Here is a 17,635-nt window from a genome sequence, read left to right on the forward strand (position 1 = left end):
AGGTGCCAAGAGGGTTCACACTTTTGTGATGCCTGATACCAAGTCTGAGGGCAGCCATCCCACCATTCCATGGAGTTAGGGCTTGGCTTCCTGATGGCCTTCCCAAACCACAGAGAGCTCCCAAGGGGTGGAGATATTAAAGACCAGAATCTCTTCCCTCGCCCCAAACACCAGGCCCCGCTGTGCTAATCCCCACCTCTGTCCCTTACTCTTTTGCTGGCCCTTTCCACTAATAGCCCTCTAAGGTGGCTCCTTCTCCACGTGTCCCTCACACCAGCCCCCTCAGTGTCTATTTCTTCAGTTCATCCCCTGAGACCAGCCCAGCTCTGTGACTCCTTCCTCACACCAAGCCCCTCTATCTGGCTTCTTTCCTGCTCCACCACTAACAGCAGCCCTGAAAAGTGGCTCCTTCCTTCCCCTGTACTAACAACAATCCCTGCTGGAGACTCCTCTTCTTCCAGGGTTTCAACACCAGCATCCTCAGGTTCTCCTGTGCCGGAATATCAGAGCCTTTGTGAGCCTCGTCTCCTGTCACCTCACATCATCTCCCCTTCCCCACTGCTGATGATAACACGGGGCCACTTAAGATAGGGAGTCAGGGTATCACCATTGCCAGGGGGCTACAGGGACCGGATGAGAGGGATATGCTGAGGCTGCTTCTTTTACTGCTGCTGCTGCAGCAGAAATCCTGGGCCTACCCCCATCCCCAAGTTCAACAGCAATGCCAGGCACCTATATAGCCCTACGGGGAAGGAAACTGTTGCTGCTGCAGAGACTCTGGTGCCTGCCTCCATCCCACAAATAACATCTATAAAAAAGTTGATCTATAGGCTTGCAGCCAAGAACACTCTTCTGCTGCTGGGCCTGGCTCCACCCGTACGATGGACATTGTTAATGGGTTCCTCTGAAGCCCTGCAGGCACAGACTGCATACTGCTGCTGTGAAGACTCTGATTCTGGATATAGCCTTGCGAGTACTGTCTAGCCTGGCAGAAAGGGACGCTTTGCTGCTGTGGAAAATCTGAAGCTCCTCCCCCAGAATTCACCTCTTGTCATACTGCAGTATAGGAGAGATGCTGCTGCCTGGTTCCACTGCTCTGGAGACCCTGCAGCCTGACTCCATCACTGAACGTAATATGTGGGTTCCTAGCTGGCTGCTGAGGGGAATGTGCTGTTGTGGTAGCTGTTAATTACTCCTATTCCCCATGTTGCTGCTGGAACTACCCACCACCCCTCCTACCTGCTGAACTTCAGGGCAGAGGAGAAGAATTAAACAAAACAAAAAAAAACCACCCTACCATGAAATTGGCATTTGGAGCTGCTTCTCCCCCCTTCATCCCTTTGGGGCACCAATCTGCTTGTTTGTTATTGCACTGGAAATCTCTGCCTTGTTTTTCAGTAAAATGTTACTTCCCTTTTCCTCTTATGGACTCTGCACTGACTGGGATCGGGTGGAAGTCCCTAGTTTATGTTGTATATTTCCCAGACAATCATTGAATTACAATGGAGTAAGGGTTGAGAGATCAGAGCAGCATTTTAGGGTGAAAAAATATTATAGAGATGATGTAATGATCTCCAAAACAAGCATTTTGTCCCCAGCAGGTTCAGAGTTCAAGTTAAACTTCAAAGACATGCGGACATGTTAAGGTCTGAGCATGCTAAATTAGGACTCCCAAACAACCTTAACTCTGCCCTATAGGGAGAAATGAGAGGAAACAATACGGAAAAAACTGGCTCCAAAAGTTGGTTTAGTCTAATGTGGGATCTCAAACTCAGCTAGGCATCCATCTTAATTGTATGGTTGCTGCATGGCATCACTAGAGGGCAGAGTTAATATTCTCTGGGGCTTTACATGAACTGAATCCTACAAAAACTGGTTTACACCATCTTAGTATGAGCTGACACCGTGGAGTTTCAGAGTTGTACACACTGAATTGCTGACCTACTTCTCAAATCGGAGTAGTTGTAATAGATCACTAAGAGCTCTAATTTCTCAGGTTCTCCTGCGCCTCCTTGTTCCGGAACATCAGTCCCTGTACAAGTCTGTTCTCCTGCCACACATCATCTCTTCCCCACTACTCCCAATAAGATCAGACCACTCAAGGCAGGGACCTGAGTGCCACCCAACATATCACCATTGCCAGGGGAACATGGGATATAATGAGAGGGGGACACTGCTGCTGCTCTGGAAATCCTGAGGTCTGGCTCCATACCCTAACTTAATATCAATGTCAGCCTGATATATAGCCCTGCAGGGAGGGAAACTCCTGTTACTGCAGAGACTCTATCTGGTTCCATTCCCCAGGCCCAGTCTCCATTCTTCAGGCTTCTCATCCCAGTCACCTTGCTCAGCCAGTCCTAGTCTTCCCCTCCCAACCCCTCATACAATTTGTCCCTCTCATCCTTCCCTCCGCCTCCCCCCACTCCCCAGCAAACTGGCTTCCAGTCCTAGTCTCCCTCCCTAAGCTTCTTATCCCATCTCATGTTCCCCACCCAGGCCCTCCCTAGCTCCTTGTCCCAGTCTCTATGCCCAACCTGGCCCCTGCCACTCACAGTCAGTTTCCCTCCCCCTGCAGTCCCAGTCTCACTAGACTCCTTGTCCCAATATTCTCTTTTCCATCCCCCCATCCAGTTCTTGGCCCCTCTGCATTCTAATAAAATGGCTTCCTTTTCCATTCTGCCTGGGTGTCTGTCAGGAAGGGGGTGCAGTGTCACTGACAGAACAGGAGAAACGGGCTCCCTGCTCTCAGTTCCAGTGCCCCTGCCCAGCTCCACCCCAGTCTGGAGCAGCTGGAAGCATCAACAACAGGGGAAGTCAGTCTGAGCTCCTGTAGCCCTGGGTTGGAATATGCTGAATTGCTCCATGGAGGTGGCACAGGTGCAGTCCTGTCATGTGTGAAGATGAGAGGGGACAGAACATGCTCAGTCACTCTGTGGGGATGGCACATGCATTTGCTGGTCAGTGCTAGGAGGGGATGCAGTATGCTCAGTGACAATGGACTCTTCAGAGATTTTAGTTGTTTAGCTCTAGCAAGTCTGTGTTGAGCATGTGTGATTTTTCAAAGGCTTTTAATCTGGCCAAGTTTGGTTGGATTTTCACAGGGATAGCGAAAGTCACATCCCTGTCACCCTCCTGCTCCAAATTTTAATCCCTGCCTGCTCCAAACCATGGGGGCATGAGAGCTGTTCTGAGAAAAGTCTCATGATTTTTTTTTAACATGGGAAAAAAAGGTAATCTAATTGCTAGAAACAGCTAAACCAATTTCACTGAATTTTCCCCCCTTTCCCCTCCCCCCTCAAAATCAGCCTGAGGCAGACACCCAGCATCGGCAATTTCAGCCCAAACAGTTAAAGTCTGACAAAGTTATAAGCAAATGAAAACAGGGTCTTATAATGGGAAGTGGCAGGCAACCATAATAGCAGACAGGTCTGCTAGCCCTGTCTATAATCTGTCTCTGTGTGTATGTGTATATAGTGTGTGTGTGTGTATATATGTATACACACACACACATGCTGTCCACAGGATTTACCTAAAAGTCCCCCCCGCCATCTCCCCACTCCCATATGTATCAAAGCATTTATACTGTGAACATCCTAAGTGCCCTCATTCTCAACTCTCTCCTCACATCTCCCTGTCCCCCTTCTCTACGCTCCCTCACTAGTTTGTGTTCCTCTCCAGCCCTTTGCTACACCACTTCACCTCCCTGCACTCCTCCCATTCTGGGTACTGAGAACAGGTGCTGCTGCTGTCTCTTTACCTCTCCACTCCCTCACATGTTCTAGAGAGGGAGGTAGGTGCACAGTTTACCTGGTGAGCTAGCACTACTGGGTGTGCCCACGCTGTCATCCAGCCACACACTCTGAACCAGGGAATCCCGCTTCTGAGGGCCCTCAAGAGAGCATATCAACTCCTGGAGAGGGGAAAGAAGGGATATTTTAGGAAGACACTTTGTAAACATGGACAGACACAGTGTACCCAGAAGAAGGGAGAATTTAAATAAAGTGGGATCTCTTGGGATGACACAACTGGAGTGTGGGAGAAGGGGAATCTTTTGGGGAACAGTTGTATTAATTTTGATGGAATATATGGGCCCCAAAAGTCACTGTTAACATGTCACTGTCCAACATTAAACAGTTCGGGGTTTGGTATACAGAGACCTCAGCCTGCTTAGTAACATGGCAAACATACCATTACAAATCTTTTAACCTTTTATTAAAGATACAGAAAAGAAGGAAAAATAGTCAAAGCATTTGAAATGTAAAGTTTTACACAGGCTTTCATTTTAATAACATCTCTTGTTCCCTTTCCCTTTCACTGGAGAGAGTTATTAGAAGGAACGCCCCCAACTGGCAATATTAGATGGTATTAAAAAGGTTAATACCTGTCCTTTGTGGGGAAAAGAGAAGTTAGGTGAGAGGAGCTGGAGCTGCCTCTAAAATCTGATCCAGTTTTCTTGAAAACAAAACATAGACACACATAAAAGGGAACAGAAAAGATAGAAAATGCTTCTATTTCTGGTGCTGACTCTCATTTGCAATCTTGCTGATGGAGAAACACAGCACATGGGCTGATCACCCAATCTGAGACCTGGCAAACTTGTACCAGCACTGAGCCGTTTAAGACATTGCTTTTTTCTACCTTCCTGGCAGTAGGCTTACAGCAGTGTTGCAAAAATAAATAAATAAATAAAAAATGCAGTCTTGGCCAGCTAAGCCAGACTGTTATTAAACAGAAGGCGAGAGATAGAAAGAAAATAAATAAGGTAGGGAAAACAAAGGATGCCGCTGGGCGGAGGGAGAAAGGGAGACAAAGTCTCCTATCCCAGGTGATGGCTGGCATTTAGCTGATGGAGGTGGCAGGGTCATCTGGGTCCCTCTCTCTGACATAGTCTCATCAGGACATCTCTCAGGATCAGGATGACAAAGGCCCAGCAGTGTCATGGTGATTCCCAGCGTCCCAAGAGATGGTGGGGGTGACAGCCAGGATGGTGAAGCTTGCTTCTTCTTGTATTCTGTTCTTTCATTCAGCCACCATCTTCTAATTTTCCCCTAAAAGTCTTTTGGAGGATCCCAAGAGGAATTGCTAGGTGGAATCACTCATCCCCTCATGAAACATTCTCCAAATACATTAGAAGCAAGAGGAAGACCAAGGACAGGGTAGGCTGATTACTCAGTGAGCGGGGAAAAGACAATAACAAAAAATGTGGAACTGGCAGAAGTGCTAAATGACTTTTGTCTCAGTTTTCACCAAAAAGGTTAGTAGTGATCAGATGTCTAACATAGTGAAAGCTAGTGAAAATGAGGTAGGATCTGCAGCTAGCCTCTGAGTCCCTAGCTTCTGTTTGCCAGAAGCTGGGAGTGTGTAATAGGGGATGGATCACTCAGTGAATGCCTATTCTGTTCACTCCCTCTGAATCCCACCTGGCATTGGCCACTGGTGGAAGACAGGATAATGGGCTAGATGGACCATTGGTCTGAGCCAGTATGATTGTTTTTATGTTCTTATGTAAAATAGGAAAAGTACAAGTTAAAAATTACTTAGACAAGTTAGATGTCTTCAAGTCGACAGGGCCTGATGAAATACATCCTAGAATGCTCAAGGAGTTGACTGAGGAGATAACTGAGCCATTAGCAATTATCTTTGAAAACTCATGGAAGACTGGAGAGATTCCAGAGGACTGGAAGAAGGCAAATACAGTGCCAATCTATAAAAAGGGAAATAAGGACAACCCAGGGAATTACAGAACAGTTAGCTTAACTTCAGTACCAGGAAAGAAAATGGAGCAAATAATCAACCAATCAATTTGCAAACACCTAGAATATAAGAAGGTAATAAGTAACAGTCACCATTGATTTGTCAAGAACAAATCATGTCAGACCAACTGAATAGTTTCTTTGACAGAGTAATAAGCCTTGGTGAATGGGAGGAAGTGGCAGATCTGGTATATCTTGAATTTAATAAGGCTTCTAATACTGTCTCACATGACCTTCTCATAAACTTAGGGAAATACAACCTAGGTGGAGCTACAAAAGGTGGGTGCATAACTGATTGGAAAACCATTCCCAGAGAGTAGATATCAGTGGTTCACAATCAAGCTGTAATGGCATATTGAGTGGGGTCCTGCAGGGATCAGTCCTGGCTCTGGTTCCATTCAATATCTTCATCAATGATTTAGATAATGGCATAGAGAGTATACTTATAAACCTTGCAGGTGGTACCAAGCTGGGAGGGGTTGCAAGTGCTTTGGAGGATAGGATTCAAATTCAAAATGACCTGGAAAAACTGGAGAAATGGTCTGAAGTAAATAGGATGAAATTCAATGAGGACAAATGCAAAGTACTCCAATTAGGAAGGAGCAAAATGGGAAATGACTGCCTAGGAAGGAGTACTGCGGAAAGGGATCTGGGGGTCAATAGTGGACCACAAGCTAAATATGAGTCAAGAGTGTAACACTGTTGGAAAAAAAGCAAACATCTTTCTGGGAGGTATCAGCAGGAGTGTTGTAAGCAAGACACGAGAAGTAATTCTTCCGTTTTACTCTGCGCTGATAAGGCCTCAGCTGGAGTATTGTGTCCAGTTTTGGGAGCCACATTTCAGGAAAGATGTGGACAAATTGGAGAAAGTCCAGAGGAGAGCAACAAAAATTATGAAACGTCTAGAAAACATGACCTATGACAGAAGATTGAAAAAATTGGGTTTGTTTAGTCTGAAGAAGACTGGTGGAGGGGATAACAGTTTTCAAATACATAAAAGGAGATGGGTGAAAAATTGTTCTTCTTAACCTCTGAGGATAGGACAAGAAGCAATGGGCTTAAATTGCAGCAAGGGAGGTTTAGGTTGGACATTAGGAAAAACTTCTTAACTGTCAGGGTAGTTGAGCACTGGATTAAATTGCCTGGGGAAGTTGTGGAATCTCCGTCTGTGATGCTCTGTACCTCAGGGGAACACCTTGCACCCCCATATTCATCCTTGTAATATGATTGTGTGGTATCCAATGCAAAGTTTGTCATCTCAGGTGTCTTCGGAAGGCTCATGATGCACTGAGCATTGTTGTTATAGTAATGTTATAGGTTGTAATTTCATGTATATAGTTACGAGTCTGAAAATATGACCTCATGGCTTAAAACAAGCCCAGGCAAAACTCTCCAGGAGCAGAGGGGCAGTTCACACCTCATCAGGGCATGTATGGGAGAAACCCAGCCCAGCCTCACAGGAACAAAGGACACTGGCCTAGGCAGCAACAATGGATCTGTTGGACTCTCGAGTGAGTCACTCCCCTTCCCTTGGTCAGTTTGGGACTAAGATGAGGTAATGCTCACCTGACTCTGAAGGGGGAGGGCAAAGCCAAGAGGGAAGAAAGGACATGATAAAAGGGAGAGACGTTTGCCATGCTCTCTCTCTCTTCCACCTCCATCTACAGACACCACCACCAAGCGACTGAAGCACTGATCAAAGGGGAGAGCCTGGCTGAAGGGCAACCAGTCAGCCTGTGGTGAGAAGCATCTAAGTTTGTAAGGGCATTGAAAGTGTTAAGATCAGCTTAGAATGCATTTTGCCTTTATTTCATTTGACCAAATCTGACTTAATCATAGAATATCAGGGTTGGAAGGGACCACAGGAGGTCATCTAGTCTAACCCCCTGCTCAAAGCAGGACCAATCCCCAATTTTTGCCCCATATCCCTAAATGGCCTCCTCAAGGATTGAACTTACAACCCTGGGTTTAGCAGGCCAAAGCTCAAACCACTGAGCTATCCCTCCCCCTTGTTGTGCTTTGACTTTTAATCACTGAAAAATCTATCTTTTGTAGTTAATACATTTGTTTGTTTATTCTACCTGAACCAGTGCATTTGGTTTGAAGCATGTCAGAGACTCCCCTTGGGATAACAAGCCTGGTACATATCAATTTCTTTGTTAAATTGAAGAACTGGACACAACTGGACACTGCAAGACGGAGGTTCCTAGGGTTGTGTCTGGGACCGGAGATATTGGCTAGTGTCATTCGATTGCACAATCCAAGCAGCAGCTGGCCAAAAGTGCTCACTCATGTAGCTTACATGCTAGAGGCTGTGCATGACCAGCCTGGGAGTGGGGGTTCTCACAGCAGAGCAGGGTAAGGCTGGATCCTAGAGTCAAGGATTGGAGTGACCTAGCAGATCACCGGTCCAGATAACACAGGGGAACATCACACCATCACTGGAGGTTTTTCAGAACATGTTAGACAAACGTCTCTCAGGAATGGTCTAGTTATTACTCAGTCCTGACTTGAGTGCAGGGGACTGGACTAGATGACCTACTGAGGTCCCTTCCAGTCCTACACTTCTATACTTTTATTCTATGATTATTTTGCCCACCAATTAGGCCTAATTTTTGATACACTAATTTGGTCCATTGATTTCCAGTCCCCCACTTTGTTTTCCAGGCATGAGCTTAATATAGTCCTTGAGTTATAACACTAGGTCTTTTCATTCAGACTAATTCAGTCTTTGTTCCTTTTCCAGCTTTTCCTATCAGCATTCATTGTTATAGATTACTGTAATACTTTACAAACTTTTATCCTCTTGCCCATAGTTAGGCTCGCAACTGGGGTAGACCTATTAGGCCTCAGGACATAGCTGGTGTTAGGGGTAAGCAGGAGAAGGGGGTGACCCAGAGTGTGAGGGGGAGGGAATCTCTGTATTTTAGGGCTTATAAATCCTACACTCACCGTCTCATTCTCCTCTTCCTCAGATGTTTCATTTTCCCTCACTCCACTACAGCAGCTACTCACATTGGATGAGGAGCGTGAGAGTGGCTGCATCACACAATATCCCGATGTTTGATTGGAGAGGGTTCTGAAATCCAAGTCCAAAGTTATCACCATCATTGCAGATCTCATTTTGCACCATCCACCCAAGACCCTTCCAGTGCTTTGCAGACATTAACAAAGCCTTACAAGTCCCTGTGAGGCAGCTTTATTGTAATCATCCATATTGATGCGGGGGGATCATCCAGAGAGGGGAAGTCACTCATCCATGGTCAGTATCAGAGCCAGGAATAGAACCTGGCAGAACTAACTCCCGTTCGCTGGCTCTAATCACTAGCGACCACATTCTTTGCAGTCAAGATACCTATGTGAGGGGACAAAAAGTGAGAAACCTGCCATGCTGAAGCCTTCCCCAGGGATACCAAGAGTTTCTCCTGAACAGAAAGACCATTTTCAACTCACTTGCTCTTCCTGTTTGGGAACTCTGGGGAACTGGGACTGGAGGAGCCATCAGACTTCAGGTCAAAAAAGGGTCCTGGACTCTCCAGCACCTTCTGGATTCTGTCAGCAACATCCCTACTGGAGTGAAAGGAAAACTAGCTACATGAGACATGAATTACCACTGTGTTACCTAATGCTTCCTACAAGGGGAAATACAGAGAGGGATTTCTATGGGGGACACAGGTACAAGGTGCTGGAACACAGCAATTTTCTTAAGTGGTCTACAAAGGAAGAACATATCAGGACTGGGCCTTTTTATGCTTCTTTTATTTTTATCATAAAGGCCTGAAAGGGTTTGAGTTTTTAAAATTTCTTCTCAACTTGCTCCCCCCAGCCCCATCCCACTAGAAATTCAGATCTTATCTAACCTGGAAGACTCTACAGTTGACTGGAGATGTAGTATATTTATAGTGTCAAACATGCTAAGGAGGTGACATTTGACTAACTGAGAGCAGCAGTGGTTTTTCTTTCAGACTGTATCAAACTTGTGTTTTTGCTGACACCTATTTAACTAATATATTTGTGAGGAAATCTCTGTGTGAATTATTCTGCAGTGCAGCCCCTTCAATTAGGAGCTGAGAAAACTCCTAGTCTTCATCTCAAGAGTCAACCAGCAAATGCAGGGAAGAGCGGGCTTCGCATTCCTGATATATCTGAGATGAAAACAAGCAGAAGAAAATCTAAAGAAACCCAACACCTTCTTTCTGTATTATAAAGAAGATGATAAGGGAACAGACCCATTTTTCCACCTTTGCAGGAAATCTTTAAACATCCTTGAAGAGGGCAGGGAGGTGAGTAACACAAAGGGCTGGGCTGAGGAATGTATTTATACGAGATGTAAAATTGTCGTTAAAGGTAAGCCAGAAAAAGTGCGAGTGTTGTGACAGTTTTTTATTTTAGATACATTGTTAATGAGAACTTGCCTCTATATAATTTTTTGTTCTAAAAAAATACATCATTTTAAACACAAATAAGTCTGTCAGTGTCTCTCTTAAGAAAGGGCAAGAGAAAGAGACATGGGGAGAGACTTCACAGGCACAGATTTTACCCGTGGTGACGGTCATGGCTGTCTGCATGCTGGGAGAGGGGGTTCTCTTCTCTACACTGAGCCCTTTGACAGATTCCTGGATTTCGTGAACAATTGGGAAGGTTTCATGTGGCGTATACAGCAGTTCAAAGGACTGGGCTTTGGATCTGGCATACACTGAACCCCTAATGCACAGCACCCCTTTTGGGGCCCAGTAAGAGTTTAACAAAATAACCTCTACTACTCAATGTGCAATTTTCAAATGCTCATAACTCAGCTACATCAAGCCCTGGACGAAGGCTGTGCTCTGCTCCTCTGTGAATGCTACTCCTGTGATAGTCTGCAAGTCTCAAACCTCAGCCATTTTGATTATAGCATGTTAAGAAAACTCTCACAATTATTTCTTTTAAAATTCACAAGATTTAGTTACTCTCTAAAAAAAATGGAAAAAATGTATTTTTTTCCACTCTCCTCTCACATGCGCACAGCAGAACTGTTTTTGTCACAGTGGGGATGGAACAGGACAGGCAGGAATCCTGGATCATCTTCTACTCTGTTTGATGAAGGTCCTGTCTACTACACTCCTGTTCCCATCTCTTCTCCCCTTCACTCTGGTCCTGCCTCCCTCCCATTTCCCTTGTCTACCCCTCCCCGACTTCTTTCCCTTCCTACCTCCTCTCAGTTCCCCTGGGTCCCAGGCCTATTTTCTTCTGAAGTCTGCTCCCCTTCCTGTTCCTTTGATCCCACCTCTCCATCTTCCCTTTTCTTGCCTCCCCCAGCCTTCACCATCCTCCATCTCCTCTGGGTCCCAGTTCCTCCCACCTCTCCTCTCTCTTCCCCTGCCCCAGCACCCTTCATCTCACTGCTCCCCACTCATTCCCACAGCTCTTACCTCTTCTCCTCCTGGATGTTCTCAATGCCAATGGCACTGCTGCGACGCCCGTGGAAGTGGCTGCCTCGGGTGCGTGATGGGCTCCTCCCAGGCAGGGCAAAGGACTAGAGAGAAGGAGAGTAAGGAAGTGATAGGAAGGAAGGAGGGGAGTGTGAGAGACAAAGCAATGGGGTACTGGAGGAGGGGGAGAGGGAGTGTGCAGCCTGGATCCCAGACCCTCTGTTTGCATCATCTCTGATATGTAATAGTGCTGCCCAGAGCCCCCAAGGAACCAGAATGTGAAGGAAGAACTCCTACAAGCTGTCAGTGAGAAAGAGAGGGGAGGAAGTGAGGGTTCAATACAGGCAGAGGCTTTAGGGGCTGCAGCCCATGGCCCTGGCTCAAGGGGGACCCCGCAAAAATAAATCACAGGCAGCGATCTCCAACTCCGGGCTGCTAAAAGTCCCACGGCGCAGCAGGGCGCTCAGGCAGGCTGCCTGAGCCCTGCTGCACCACCAGCTGGAAGCTGCCTGTGGTAAGCGCCTCCCGGCCGGCGCCTACACCTCACCCCCCCTCCTCCATCCGAATCTCCTGCCACAGATCAGAATCCCTCTCCTGAAACCAAACTCCCTTCCAGATCCTGCATCTCCTCCTGCACCCCAATCATAGAATATCCGGGTTGGAAGGGACCTCAGGAGGTCATCTAGTCTGACCCCCTGCTCAAAGCAGGACCAATCCCCAACTAAATCATTCCAGCCAATCCCCTGCCCCAGCCCCCTCCTGCCCCAAACTCCCTCCCACGAAAAAGACTTGTATACAGGGCCCCCACAAAATCTAATAGCCCCAGGCCCACAGGAGAGTTAATCCGGCCCTGAACACAGATGCTGAGAGAGACAGAGAGGAAGAAAAACAGACAGGCAGAATGAGATACAGAGAGACAGGAGACAGAGTGAGAGAAATGGAAAGTGAGACGGACAGGCAGAGAGTTACAATGTCATCAAGAGAGACACAGAAAGAGTTTGGAAGAGAGGCATAAACTCAGATTGAAAGGAGACACAAAGAAACAAAGAGAAATACAGACTCAGAGAGAGAGGGGAAGGGCCCAGCTCATCACTATTCTATGGCTCCTTAGTGCAGGCATAAAGGATCTGTAAAGCTACATCTGTCCCCAGGGCAGCAATTCCCCAAAGAAAGGGACCTCCCTGGTTGACATAGAGCTGGTGGTTTTGGCACTACACCAGCCCTGCGGAGCCCCAGTGCAGAAGCCTTAGGCAGCCAGGTGTGAGTTAGCTAGGATAACCATATTTTCAGAATCAGAAACCAGGACACTTTTGTAGCAACATTTTCTAAAGGCATGAAATATTCATACAGAAGACATGAGTGCACTTTTTCTTATACAAGTAGGTGTTACTTCTGTCAGTGACATGGGCATATTTCTCAGAATGGAGCATTTCTCCTGGAATGTAGTGCTCTGAATGAGTTTATAATGCAACACCAACCAAATTGGAGGATTGGGCCAAAAGAAATCTGATGAGGTTCAATAAGGATAAGTGCAGGGTCCTGCACTTAGGATGGAAGAATCCAATGCACCGCTACAGACTAGGGACCGAATGGCTAGGCAGCAGTTCTGCGGAAAAGGACCTAGGGGTGACAGTGGACGAGAAGCTGGATATGAGTCAGCAGTGTGCCCTTGTTGCCAAGAAGGCCAATGGCATTTTGGGATGTATAAGTAGGGGCATAGCGAGCAGATCGAGGGACGTGATCGTCCCCCTCTATTCGACATTGGTGAGGCCTCATCTGGAGTACTGTGTCCAGTTTTGGGCCCCACACTACAAGAAGGATGTGGATAAACTGGAGAGAGTCCAGTGAAGGGCAACAAAAATTATTAGGGGTCTAGAACACATGACTTATGAGGAGAGGCTGAGGGAGCTGGGATTGTTTAGCCTGCAGAAGAGAAGAATGAGGGGGGATTTGATAGCTGCTTTCAACTACCTGAAAGGGGGTTCCAAAGAGGATGGCTCTAGACTGTTCTCAATGGTAGCAGATGACAGAACGAGGAGTAATGGTCTCAAGTTGCAGTGGGGGAGGTTTAGATTGGATATTAGGAAAAACTTTTTCACTAAGAGGGTGGTGAAACACTGGAATGCGTTACCTAGGGAGGTGGTAGAATCTCCTTCCTTAGAGGTTTTTAAGGTCAGGCTTGACAAAGCCCTGGCTGGGATGATTTAACTGGGAATTGGTCCTGCTTCGAGCAGGGGGTTGGACTAGATGACCTTCTGGGGTCCCTTCCAACCCTGATATTCTATGATTCTAAGTGTCCTTAACAGTCACATCAAGCAAAAGACTGGAGTGAGAGAAAAGTTAGATGATCACAGGCACTGCCAAAACCAAATACTGTTCATCCCACTGAGTGCTTGTTCCACTGAACTGTTGTTCCTGACAAGTGAATTCTACTCAGCATAGCAATATGACTGAAACATACATTTTGTAGTTATTAAAAAATTAACATTTGATTGATGAAGTGAAACGCGAACATTTCCAGCATGCTGAATTTCTCAGTGCTGGGAAAACTGTTCTGGAAAAACTGGGACTGTCTTGGTAAAAATCAAGGTGTATGGTCTTTTTTCAGTTAGGGCAGCACGCAGATCCACAGCTAGCCCAAAATAAAGGAGGCACAAGGGTGATGCCAAGCCACCTCTGCCCTTCCTCTCAAGCCCTGTGCCAAGCTCAGATCCAGTGTGTAGATGAATGGGACCCAGGGACATAAATGAAGACAGAACAGAGACACAGACTCAGCACAAGAGAGAGATGCACAAAGAAACACCCAGTCAGATACTCAGAGACAGAAATGGAGTGATACAAACATAAAAGATTCACAGAGGGACACACTAATAGGGGTAGAGGGACAAAATGTGTGGGTGAATCATGGAGGATCAGAGACATGCTGGGCCCCTTCCAGTGGCACTTCCTCCCAGTACCTTACCGCAGCAATAGCCTTGGTGCCCTCGGCGACACTCTGGTTGAGAGCAAGGCCGGCAGTAGCTGGGCAGCTGGGTGGGGTTGCTGGCTGCTGCTGTTTCCTCATGGCTATCCCCATGGTATCCAGGCTCTGGCTGCGGCCTCGGATCACCCGCTGGAAGGCAGAGAGACAGACAGAGAGACACAGACACACATAAAGGACAGTATGAAGATCACCACGGTGGGGAGTACAGGTGAGGACAGACACCAGTACCAGAGATATCCTCCCTTATCACTAGAGCTCAGCAGCCCAAAAATTACCCATGGGAAAGGCCTGTTTGGTTCCATCTTGTCTATGTGCCCCTGGGTCAGTGAAAGATTGTTCCCTCTGCTCGCAGTCTCCCCCGTCCTCCTGCAGGAGATAAAGAGATTCCCCACCAACACTACAACTTTCCCAAAAAGCCAGCATTACCTCACACAGTCATACTCAGTGCAAGAAAAGGGACCAAAACCTCATGTAAGGCTGGAGGGCTCAGTCCCATGCAGGCCTATGCAATGGCCATGAGAGAGAAGTTGCCCCACTGAAACTAGAGTACTCTGAAAAAACCACTTCCCAGGCCCGCTCCCTCTTCTCCAGCCCCTTAAAAGGCTATCTGAACACAGTGATGCCAGAGGCCAGAGAAGCAGATTTTGGAGTATATGCCGAAAGGTGCTGGACAGATTCTGAAATTTTCTATTTATCCACTGAACAGATGCTGCAAGGGCAGTAAGCTACTCACTCACACACACCCTACCCCTGGGCCTCAGTCCTGACCTGCACCAATCACCTGTACAGGTGAGTGGGGAGTTGGCTCCTATTTTGTCCCCAGCAACTCTGATGAGAGCTGCCAACCAAGGGGGCTGAAGTGCCAAGTGAGGTGCTGGTACCTGAGATATCTCTGTCTGTCCCACTAGGCATGTACCACACATGGTGCAGGAAGAAAGGAAGAGAGAGGCAGGCAGTGGAGTGAGAATCAGCACACTCATTCCCTCCTGTTTGAGTAGGCCAGTGATACTTAGACTGAAGCTCAGGAGCTGCAAGTTTCTCTTCAATGTGTCTCCTGCAGCTCTTTGCAGCACATGATATTAAAATACTGTGATTTAATTATTAACCGAGCTAAGTTACTAATCAATCAATCAGGATGCTTTTTATTGTAGAATACTTGGTCAGTCATTTTGCTGTGAGAATAGTATATATATAAAGAGAGAAAGTAAATGAAACAATGAAGTCACACAATTGTGGCTCTTTTGGGTAATGTTGATCACTAATTTGGCTTCTGAATCATTGAGGTCTAAGCATCACTGGTATACGCATTCCCTCCCTCACATCACCCTGACCCTGTGTTCCTGGAGATTAGCCACTGATACCACCACATCATACAAAAAAGAGCTCATGCTTTTAGAGGGAAAAAGATGTATCTCAGTATTCCAAAGTACCTAGATACTACAGCAACAGTTTTGTTAGAAACAACCATCTGATGGGACCTTCCCAGCTGCTGCTGCTGTCCTGGAGATAGAGCCAGTGTGATGCTGGGGGACAAAAGGCTCTGGCCCCCGAACCCATCATACTTCCTTCTGCAAGTTCCTGATCTCTTTTCTCATCAGGGGAATTGGGTCCTCCCTGTTACTAGATGCCAGCCAGGGCCAGGGGGTGTAGGGCTTCATTTCATCCCATCCAGAGACCTCACATTAGGAACAGCATGGGATGCTGTACTGTGCCAAGCTACATCTCCCCTGAGTGGAGAGGGAGAAGCTGCATTTCTCCTTGTGAGGTATGTAAAAATACAATGCAAAATGTGGCTGTTGAGAAGGAACCATATTGTCCCCCACTCCCTGCCACCCCAAGCACATGTGCCCAACAGGGCTAATGTATCCTGAACTGGGACTGAGCTGGGTGGCGGTGGCTTTGCAAGAGGGATAGGTTTAAGAGGCTGCAGCAGTTCTTGATCTCTCACCTTGAAATTTTCAAAGAAGCCACCACCCCCATTCTCCATCTTCTCATCATCCCCAGAGACCAGGCCCATCATGCTGCGGCTACGGAGCTGCAACTCCTCAAAAAGACTCTCCAGGAGGGCACTGCGAGTTCGCTCCTACACCAGGGCAGAGAGAGAAGGGACAGAATAGAATGACAGAAAAAATAAAGGTTTCAGAGTAGCAGCCGTGTTAGTCTGTATTTGCAAAAAGAAAAGGAATACTTGTGGCACCTTAGAGACTAACCAATTTATTTGAGCATGAGCTTTCGTGAGCTACAGCTCACTTCATCGGATGCATAAAGTGGAAAATACGGTGAGGAGATTTATATACACACAGACCATGAAAAAAATACACATTGTAAGGAGGGTGATCCACCTCCTTACAATGTGTATTTTTTTCATGGTCTGTGTGTATATAAATCTCCTCACCGTATTTTCCACTTTATGCATCCGATGAAGTGAGCTGTAGCTCACGAAAGCTCATGCTCAAATAAATTGGTTAGTCTCTAAGGTGCCACAAGTACTCCTTTTCTTTTTGAGAAAAAATAAAGGACAAAGCACTGAGAAAGAAGGAGAGAGAGAATGGACTCTATGTTTCAGATATAATTGATACATCCCACTTTCTCTAGTGTTAAGAGGAATATGATTTCTTCCAAATGTGGACCCTTCTCTAACTTCCTTAAGCTATTTTTTGGTGCCTTTTTTCTTCATTTCTTCTGTTTACCATTTCCCTCGGTCCCTCCTCAGAAGAGCCTAGGAAATGAAATCAGGGTGGATAAAAACTGATTATTTAAAATAAATAAATAAGTTTCTTCATTTAAATCATATTTTCTTTCTTTAAATTAAATACATTTTTATTCTTAAAAATAAACCTATCTGAAATTATGACAACCCATGTTAAAGGCCTAAATTTACTACAATCTATTAAAATAATTTAAACTAAATTTACAAAATATAATCTTAAATCAGTACATGTCTGCTGCCAAAGTTTAAAAAAATATCACTGCTGAACTGGTGGAAGACACTGGCTAAGCATCTGGAACAAGAGTTTGTTGAAGTGCTAGCTACTGATAGTCTTTTGCAGGTACAGCACAAATATTTTCTTCATTTCAGTTTATTCAGCTAGTTCTGTTCAATGACTAGTTCATTCAGAGTTAACAAATGGACCAGGAGTTTAAAAAGCGGGAAAGCTTGTCTTCCTCTTCCAATCTATGAATAAAAACTAGGTGTGAAGATGAGGCCTACTAGTTCTAAGGCCTTGAAGGACATGTTGCCAGAAAAAATAGTACAGTTCACTCACTGCTGAGGATACTTACTTTGTTTAATAAATCAGTTGAATTTAAATGCAAACATGTTCTGATAATCTTACTTTTTAAAGTAGTTTTAACTATATTCCAATTTCCATCCAAATACAGCTTCACACAAATCACACACACAAAAATCGAATAAATGAAGAAATGCATAATTCACATCTTCTAACACAATAAAAAAATGTAAAAATTAAGAATTTGAATAAATGCAG

The 17,635-nt window shown here is 45.9% G+C and overlaps 1 protein-coding gene across 11 annotated transcripts in view; it reads right to left on the minus strand.

Annotated features, from left to right (window-relative positions):
- The window catches only part of LOC140898491 (rap1 GTPase-activating protein 1), a 63,521-nt gene that overhangs the window by 14,177 nt on the left and 31,709 nt on the right, over positions 1-17,635 (minus strand). For 10 of the 11 annotated variants that reach the window (XR_012155003.2, XM_073312382.2, XM_073312330.2 and 7 more), the window contains 6 exons: positions 16,096-16,230; positions 14,127-14,276; positions 11,165-11,268; positions 9,207-9,323; positions 8,706-8,832; positions 3,808-3,910 (listed from right to left, as the gene is read on the minus strand). Coding sequence is in view for 10 of the 11 variants with exons in the window: in XM_073312382.2 (XP_073168483.1) it covers positions 3,808-3,910; positions 8,706-8,832; positions 9,207-9,323; positions 11,165-11,268; positions 14,127-14,276; positions 16,096-16,230 (736 nt within the window). In the remaining variant the exon portion in view is untranslated. The remainder of the gene's footprint in view (positions 1-3,807; positions 3,911-8,705; positions 8,833-9,206; positions 9,324-11,164; positions 11,269-14,126; positions 14,277-16,095; positions 16,231-17,635) is intronic. The other variant, XM_073312312.2, reaches the window with a different exon arrangement.

Source organism: Lepidochelys kempii, chromosome 1 (genome assembly GCF_965140285.1).
Source record: "Lepidochelys kempii isolate rLepKem1 chromosome 1, rLepKem1.hap1, whole genome shotgun sequence".
NCBI lineage: Eukaryota > Metazoa > Chordata > Testudines > Cheloniidae > Lepidochelys > Lepidochelys kempii.